This window comes from Ruditapes philippinarum, unplaced genomic scaffold, assembly GCF_026571515.1.
Source record: "Ruditapes philippinarum isolate M1 unplaced genomic scaffold, ASM2657151v2 ctg18551_1_1_1_1, whole genome shotgun sequence".
In the NCBI taxonomy this organism is placed as follows: domain Eukaryota; kingdom Metazoa; phylum Mollusca; class Bivalvia; order Venerida; family Veneridae; genus Ruditapes; species Ruditapes philippinarum.
Window position 1 is genome coordinate 7021 of NW_026862192.1, and position 9903 is coordinate 16923.

Genomic DNA, 9903 nt, shown 5'->3' on the forward strand with positions numbered 1-9903 from the left:
TAGTGCGTTTGCGACCAGCATGGATCCAGACGAGCCTGTGCATCTGCGCAGTCTGATCAGGATTCATGCTGTTCACTTACCAACCCTATTACAATTAGAGAAACTAATAGCGAACAGCATGGATCCTGATCAGACTGCGTGGATGCGCAGGCTTGTCTGGATCCATGCTGGTCGCAAACGCACTATGTTGGTTTTGTCATGGCGCGGCTCAAATGTGATGCAAGGCCAGTAGATAATGCAAGCTCAACTCTTCCATATAACTTCTCAAACATGAGATTAATTTCTTACAGTTTCAATTCTTAAGCCTGGATATCATGGCACATATGACTCTAGTTATATGGTCAACAAAAATAGCTTTTGAATATGTATATTTGATACTCATAAAAACCTTTTGTTACACAACATTTTTTAACCTGTAAAAGGAAACAAGGTTTTTAAACAAGTTTAAGTTTACCCATAAAACAGAATTTGACACCTGTGCACTAGCATAGAATGTATCACAGCAAAATAAAACACCACAAAATATAAGCAACTTTTAAAATCACTTGAAGCGTAACATTTTAAAACATTTCCCCCATCTCCATACCCCTCCTTAGTAAATTATTGCAGAAAAGAAAATAATTCCCAATTTGAGAAGATTTAACTTGAGTTGAGCCGGCAACAAATTCTGGACATCTGACAGGATACTTACATTGCCACGGCAATCCAACATTTTCAACATCAGACTCTCTGCCTGTTCCCTTGTTGTCTCAAAATTGTTCCGTGTCTATAAAAAAAAAAAATAATCATACAAAATTTTGTTATGAAATTAGTTTATATTAAATGTAAAGGTCAGGTGACATAAAACTGTGCCAAGAGCCTTGTTAATTGGACTGCCTACTATAATATTTTCTGTGCTTGATACAAAAACCAAAGACATTGTCTTTTAGTCAAAGCAACATTGCAAAGGTCATATGGCCAATTTCTGGTTTTACTGATAGAGCAATACTTCAGATGCCCCTTCGTGCATTATTTCAGGGCACCAATTTTCTGTAAGCTAGCTGGCTAAGCTTACATGGGAGAATCAAAAGTCCTTAATAGGATTTAAACACACAGCGGAGAAGGCAAGAACTTTAGGGTCAATCATCTAAACAAACTGGCCACTGAAAATTGCAGTTTGACAGCATTTCCAACTTAAAAGTTATTCCCTCTATGCCAAGTGAAAACTGTATTATTCACATCATAGCTCCTTGAAGCAGGTCATAAAAAATCTTTACCAAATGCATGACAAGAGCTCTCTGTATAAACACAGAAAATCTTATAAATATTACACCAATTAGTGACATCTTTATGTGCTTAATGAAATATTCATGAGGAATAAAAGGTGTACATTACAGAATCAATAAGTTTTGAGAGGAAATTAAACTCTGTATGTGTATTACACATGCATGGTATAAAAGTGGTCACATGATTGTCTTAAGACTAATCTCACATTTCAAGCATTTTAAGAGCTTTTGAAGGAGAGACTGGCTTTGGCAAATATAGGTCTTTTGCAGTGACAAAATGAGCACTCTTTGAAGAAGAGGTCTGCTTTTTTCACAGTGACATAATATTATCAATCAATTATACCAGTTCTATAACACATGTGATAACAATATTCTGGGTGAATAATTCTGTGTCAATTTTTCAGGTTAAATCCGATCCTAAATCAATTTATTGTATTTGATTTGGAAAAGAAATTGTTAGAATATGGTATAATTTGAAAACAAGGACACTGCTCAGTGCTGGATGCTTTGATATTATATTTTCCAAGCTAAATCATGGCTTTTTTATGAAGAAAAGTAGACTTGTCTTTCATTAGCTTGGGTAACATTGATCTTGACCAACCAATCAACCTGAAACCATGCCAGGATAACTGAATGATGTGTATGATAAACTGGAAGTTTGTGTTAAGGATAGAGGAGGAAAATGTAGGACAAAACCAGACACTGTATGTACAACCAAAACATTTGTCAAGCATAAAGTCATTGTTGAGAATGAGAAGCCTAGTATTCATATTTTTATAAACCTCAAGTAGCAGGGGGTTTTGTGATTCATTATTCTCTGAAATTACTTTTTATAAGTTATACTACTGATTTTTTCTAAAAACTGGATTTTTTTTTTTTAATTAAAGTAATCCTGCAAAAACATTATCATTCGTGGGTTACAAATTTTCATGGTTTTGTCGATAGGTCAATCCACAAATCTAAGATCCAACAAAATTTCATTTTGTCTGCTGTAAGATTATTTTACATCACATTATTTACATTTTATCTTTTGGAAAAAATAAACAGGCCACAAATTTAAGTACCCACAAAAATGTCTTTTGTGACAAAACCACAAAATTTCATGTCCAGTAGTATACTTACCTTTTGTAATGTATGTTGAAGGGTGGCTAAATATGGTTTACTATCAGCAGCTGTTTCATGACCTGAAGTTAGACAATGTAAACATTAACCATAGGAGGGAAACAAAAACATGAGCAAAGAAACATAATATTTGCTTGGCAGTGAACATTTACCATGTGAAGAAAACTGTTATCTGTGGTTGAAACACTAACAATTTACCAATGAATAATGAAATATTTAGCTCGGAAGTTGGCATGAATACAAGGATAGAATTTGAACTTTAGTTTGTTTGTTTGATTGGGCTTTACGTCACACCAACACAGTATAGGTCATATGGCGATGTTCCAGCTTTATTGGTGGAGGAAGACCTCAAGTGCCCTTCCATGCATTATTTCAGGCACAAACGGGCACCGGAGTAGCTGAGTAGAACCACCGACATTCCGTAAGCTAGCTGGAAAGCTTCCTCACATGAAAGAATCGAGAGATCCTGTTGGGATTCAAACCCACAGCAGTGAGGGGCAAGTGGTTTGAAGTCAACAACCTTAACCACTTGGCCACAGACGCCCCATTGAACTCTAGTAGAATAAAAGAAATTTAACAGATGAAAACATACACATTATAAAGAGACCTGAACTTGCAAAGGAAACATAAACATGGGAAGGTAACAAGTATTTGCAAAATAATATTAGTCATTTCACATTCTTGATGAAAATCTTTGTAAAGAAATACAAATTTAGCACTTACCTTCATGATAAAATGTTAGCAAACTGTACATGAACACAAGAAGCTGAAATAGAGTTAGAATATTCCTTTACTCCTTCATCAGTAATAGTGACTATATGAGAAAGTACTTTTTTATGCCACAAGAATTGAGCAAAATCAGGGCAATCTGACATGACTTTATACAGGTGGCTTCCCAAGGTATGTAATTCTATAATGGATATCCTCTTAGCTTGCTGGAGGTAACTTGTATTAATGATGAGGTCCCTGCCATGGATCACGGTCTGCACTGGTTGCTTTTCAGTCTGTACTTATTTTGAAATTTTCCACAAAAAGAAAGAATGGTTTTCTCCCGATTAAAGATCCAACTTTAAAGGGAGACACAGGCAAAATTTTCATTTCTTAGTTTTGAAATTTTCATTCATTATTCTGTAAATGTCCTCAAAATGAATACACTAAACAGTCAAAGGAACAAAACTTTTCTCCATATAAAGAATAAAATGGTGTTTTCCTAACTTGACCCGCGTGGGTCAGGTTAGAGCGCTAAAATTTCACAATAGTTGTCACTCTGTACTCTGGAAACGTTAAAAAACATGTAAAATCAATTACTTAGACTTGTTTCAATCATACAATATCCACAATATTTGTTATTGTAACTTCCAGGGTTTGTTCAAATCGCATGACTTGTTTTTAAACTATTCGGTGATTCTGTTCGCGTCAAAATTTCGTTCAACATATATAGATATATTTAAACTTCAAACCCAAAATATATAGAATTTATACAGAAATTCATGTTGGGACTTTAAGAAATGTCATTTTAGGGTGATTTGAGAACAGAAAATCATTTTTAATTTTTTGCCATTATTTTGCCTGAGTATCCCTTTAAAGCAAGGCAAATCTATTTAATACACTGATTTAGAAATTAACACAACAACTGAAGACATAAGGCTTTATTTATATATTAATCATGGCATAAACAGTAATATTCTTTGAACTTGATAAATATTCAGGGCAATAACAGAGCCATAACTTTGTGTTAAATAGTAAAATCTGGAAATGCCAATGAGATGTATGCATACTACATAACTAATCAAGGGCCATAAATCTGAGTTATAAGTATCTGACTGGAACAAGGCGACTATATGCACATCTCCTCTTAGTATCTCATAAAGTTTCATTGAATTCCAGCCAGTAGTAGCAGAGAAGTAGCGAGGAAACAAATATTTTTCTATATGGATACTGCATAACTAATCAAGGGCCATAACTCTGAGTTAAAGTGTCTGACCGGAACAAGCCGACGACATGCGCATCTCCTCTTGGTATTGAAGGTTGCCATAAAGTTTCGTTGAATTCCAGCCAGTAGTTGCAGAGAAGTAGTGCGGAAACGATTTTTACTCTATATGCATACTACATAACTAATCAAGGGCCATAACTCTGAGTTAAAGAGTCTGACCGGAACAAGCCGACGATATGCGCATCTCCTCTTAATATTGATGATTCCCATAAAGTTTCGTTGAATTCCAGCCAGTAGTTGCAGAGAACTACTCCGGAAACGATTTTTACTCCATATGCATACTACATAACTAATCAAGGGCCATAACTCTGAGTTAAAGTGTCTGACCCGAACAAGCTGACGATATGCGCATCTCCTCTTGGTCCAGCCAGTAGTTGCAGAGAAGTAGCGCGGAAACGATTTTTACTCCATATGCATACTGCATTACTAATCAAGGGCCATAACTCTGAGTTAAAGTGTCTGACCGCGAACAAGCCGACGATATGCCCATCTCCTCTTGATATTGATGATTCCCATAAAGATTCGTTGAATTCCAGCCAGTAGTTCCAAAGAACTACTCCGGAAACGTTTTTAACTCTATATGCATACTACATAACTAATCAAGGGCCATAACTCTTAGTTAAAGGGTCGGACCGGAACAAGCCGACGATATGCCCATCTCCTCTTGATATTGATGATTCCCATAAAGTTTCGTTGAATTCCAGCCAGTTGTTCCAGAGAACTACTTCGGAAACGATTTTTACTCTATATGCATACTACATAACTGATCAAGGGCCATAACTCTGAGTTGAAGGTCGGACCGGAACAAGCAGACGATTTGCTCATCTCCTCTTGATATTGATGATTCCCATAAAGTTTCGTTGAATTCCAGCCAGTAGTTGTAGAGAACTACTCCGGAAACGATTTTTACTCTATATGCATACTACATAACTAATCAAGGGCCATAACTCTGAGTTAAAGGGTCGGACCGGAACAAGCCGACGATATGCGCATCTCCTCTTGATATTGATGATTCCCATAAAGTTTCGTTAAATTCCAGCCAGTAGTTGCAGAGAACTACTCCGGAAACGAAATTCGGACGGACAACGCGAAAACTATATCCCCCTCCCGATTCCATCGGCGGGGGATAACTATATTTTCAAGTTTTACAAATAAAGCAATGATACCTGCTTAATTAACTTGCAAAATTTTATTGTAATGTTCACTTATGTCTGACAAGAATCATATTTTGAACCTTTACCCTGCAGACTTTGTGAAATGGACTCCTTCTTTTTCAAATCTGGAACAATCCATTAAAACCTTAAGGGATTTCAGCATTTACTAGATCTCCTGACATTAGCTCTAAGAATAGCTAAAAACTGTTACACACACAACCAAACAATTACTCAGACCTATTTACATCAACTTTTAATCTACACAAAGTGAAAGATGCGTTTTAGTGAAAAATTTCTACTTGTCCATTTGTACAACAGGAAGACCTAATATGCATTATTTCAAGGTAGAACCAGAGACATTCACTTAACCAGCTGGTATCCTCCACACATAGAGACCCAAAAGGCCCTGTCAGGAGTTGAACCCACAGCGACTAAAGGCAAATAACCTTGCAAAGTCCCCGCAAGGTGCCTCATTCCCATGCATATCCCTTACGAAGTCCCCGCTACTTACTATTTCAACAAATTCAAATTTTTTCCTCTCCTGCACCTCTTGTAACTGTAACACATATTTCATAGACTGTTCATAAAACCCTCGTCTTTCCAGTTCTAACTGAGCATCATTCTGTTGGAGAAAAAACATACAGTGTTACCATAACGATAAACATCATTTTTATTGTTTGTTAATCTGGTTTTTATGGAGATTTTAACATGTCTCAACAGTCGATCCACAAGACAAGCTTTCATACCGGTAGGTAACTTACCAGTTATTATTAATTTTTCTGCAAGTGACCGACTATTGATCAAAAATGATTTTTTAAACATCTCAGTGAGACATAATAATTTGGCCATTTGACTGAATATCTAAGCCAACGTTTCCCCTCGCCTGAGAATTTTCCCCTCGCTTCAGAATTAAACTAGCTCCCCCTGGATTACATATTTTATCCTTTCCCTTCGATGCTAAGCAGGTTGAAAATTAATTTTTAACTTTATATGAACATGAAAACATAAAAGGAATGCTCATGTTTGTAATATAATTTTCATTTGACAATATTGATGTTTATATAAGCTAAGTGCTTCAGTGAGTGGAGCAAAAATATGAGACAGAATTCCTATATTTTGCATCTTCAACACCAATTTCTTGTTAAAAGGTAACAAGTTAATACTAGAAAACTGTTTTTTAAACTTTATTTTTTCATTTTTTTTATCTTTTTATTTTTGGAGGACCAACTGAGTATTCCCATTTTCTCACCCCTTAATAGGTATGAGAGGGGGAAAAATTATCATATATCATATTTGAACTTATTTATCAATCACTTGGTAGTATGATCCAAGAAACGAGTGCAGATTTTTTAACACAAAATCTTTGAAAGCCGTGTGCCTCAAGATGAGCAAAAATATTTCAAGAAACTCAAACTTGAGGAAAATGTACTATTTTGTTTGTTTTATTTGGTTAGTTTTACAGCTTAGGTCATATGATGCCAAAACAGGAATAACCTTGGATGTTACAAATTTAAATAAGACTTTAAGAGAAGTAAAAAGATTCAATGTTATGTTTGATAAATGATTGATTTTGCAATACTAATCACTATATTTCTACAGCATGACTTGTGTATTACAGGGTATTTTTACATATTTTGACTTCTTTTTGGTCTGTAGATGGACTGTTAGTGCCATTTGCATCATGTGTATTACTTCCTTTGTTCACTTCACAACATTTTACTTAGATACATTAATAAGTCATTTCCAAAATATTCACGAAATTAGCCTGAATCTGAAGGCACGCTGCTTAACTAATGTCTTTGATGACCTCCATCGTGTATTTCATTATACATAATAAAAGAAAGGGAAATTGTTGCCATGTATCATTTTATTTAACTGGCACAGATACATATTTAATGTCAATAATTTCCTTTTCTTACAACAAGAGGGCCATGATGGCCCTGAAGTCGCTCACCTGTACAATGGCCCCCAGAGCGGGGCCAGTTTTAAGCCCAGGGCTTTTATTTGAACAAACTTGGTAGACAACCATTAGAAGATGTTTCATGCTAAACATCTAAGGTCTAGCTCGTTGGGATTTTTAAAAGAAGATTTTTTTAAGTTTTTTCTTTACACATATAGTTAAAAACAATGACACACCTGGGGCATGGCAAGTTTTGACCCCAAGGCTTTTATTTGAACAATCTTTGTAGACACTTACTAGAAAATGTTTCATGCTTAATATCTAAACTCTAGCTATTCAGGTTTTTTCAAAGAAGATTTTTAAGTTTTTGCTATACTCGTATAAGGAAAATCAATGTCCCCCGGGGCGGGGCCAATTTTGACCCCAGGGCTTTTATTTGAACAAACTTTGTAGACAATTACTAGAAGATGTTTCATGTTTAATATCTAAACTCTAGCTATTTGTTTTTTTCCAAAGAAGATATTTTAAGTTTTTCCTATACACATATAAGGAAATTTGGAAAATCAATGACCCCCAGGGCCTGGCCCGTTTGGACCCCAGGGCTCTTATTTGAACAAACTTGGTAGACATCCATTAGAAGATGTTTCATGCTAAATATCTCAGCTCTAGCTCTTTTGGTTCTTTATAAGAAGATTTTTAAGTTTTTACTATATGCATATGGGGATTATCAATGACTGGGGCGGGGCAAATTTTGACCCCAGGGCTTTTATTTGAACAAACTTGGTAGACACCCATTAGAAGATGTTTCATGCTAAATATCTTAGCTATAGCGCTTTGGGTTCTTTAAAAAGAGATTTTTTAAGTTTTTACTATATGTATATATGGAAAATCAATGACCCCCTGGGGTGGGGCCAACTTTGACCCCAGGGCTTTTATTTGAACAAACTTGGTAGACATCCATTAGAAGATGTTTCATGCTAAATATCTTAGCTCTAGCTCTTTTGGTTCTTTAAAAGAAGATTTTTTTATGTTTTTACTATATGCATATAGGGAAAATCAATGACCCCCTGGGGCGGGGCCAATTTTGACCCCAGGGCTTTTATTTGAACAAACTCGGTAGACACTCACTAAAAGATGTTTAATGCCAAATATCTTAGCTCTAGCTCTTTGGGTTCTTTAAAAGAAGATTTTTTTAAGTTTTTACTATATGCATATAGGGAAAATCTATGACCCCCTGGGGCGGGGCCAATTTTGACCCCAGGGCTTTTATTTGAACAAACTTGGTAGACACTCACTAGAAGATGTTTCATGCCAAATATCTTAGCTCTAGCTCTTTGGGTTCTTTAAAAGAAGTTTTTTAAGTTTTTACTATATGCATATAGGGAAAATCAATGACCCCCTGGGGCGGGGCCAATTTTCACCCCAGGGCTTTTATTTGAACAAACTTGGTAGACACTCACTAGAAAATGTTTCATGCCAAATATCTAAGCTCTAGCTCTTAGGGTTGTTTTAAAGAAGATATTTCAAGATTTTTCTTTCGGTTGCCATGGCAACCAGAGTTCTGCATGGAATTAAATTCTTTGAATAATTTTTAAAGGTGACCACCAAAGGAACAATCCTGTGAAGTTTGGATGAAATTGGCTCAGTGGTTTATGAGGAGATGTCATTTAAAGCAAAAGTTTACGGACGGACGGACGACGGACGGACGATGGACGGACGGACGCCGGACGAAAAGCGATCACAAAAGCTCACCCTGTCACTTTGTGACAGGTGAGCTAATAAAAACCAATTAAAAAAGTTAACTTCCTTTTGTTCGTAAAATATTAATTGATTTCAACCATACCAATAACTTGATTTTCTGAAGAATTAAACATGAAATTGTTTGTCTGGCTTTCATTTAAATGTTAACAGAATTTGGTCATATCTTGGAGGTTAGTGCATCAGACCAGCTTTCAATACCAAGCACTAATTACCAATTTCTCAGACTATCAATCTTGCATAATTCCTGAATAAGGAGTGAGTAACAAATGACCGCAAGACTCAATTTATATCTGAAATCATTTGTCACTGAGGACCAAACCAGCTACCCATCTCTTACAAATCCAATGCTCTCCCTACAGAGCAAAGCAAACACTAAACGGTTTCAAAAGCTTTCAAAACACTCACCTCTTGTAACTGTGAATCTGGAACTTTGGTTTTTAAACTCAAGTAACGGTCTAATGATGCACAGAATTTCTGTGTCTGCTTGTCAAAGGCCTTCTTACCTTCCTGAAATATAATACAAGGAAACATGAATCATAATACATTGTACGATGTTACCACGTTGCAACGTTAACCTCAGGTATAACGCTCAAACACCTTGGACCCAAACATGAGCGTTATAACGGGGTTACAGTATATCTCTCTCACAGATTGACATATATTTGTGTATCTTCCCAATTTAAAAATTCTTTTCTCTGCCAAAGCCTA

General features: G+C 35.8%; 1 protein-coding gene across 1 annotated transcript; it reads right to left on the reverse strand.

Moving 5' to 3' along the window:
* Positions 1–215: 215 nt before the first annotated feature.
* On the reverse strand, positions 216–9702 carry LOC132718231 (rho GTPase-activating protein 42-like; the record flags this gene model as incomplete). Its single annotated transcript, XM_060701879.1, has 5 exons — positions 216–766; positions 2388–2449; positions 3111–3153; positions 6046–6156; positions 9601–9702. Coding segments are annotated over 5 exons (492 nt in total), but the record flags the coding sequence as incomplete, so codon positions are not given.
* Between the last annotated feature and the right edge of the window lie 201 nt (positions 9703–9903).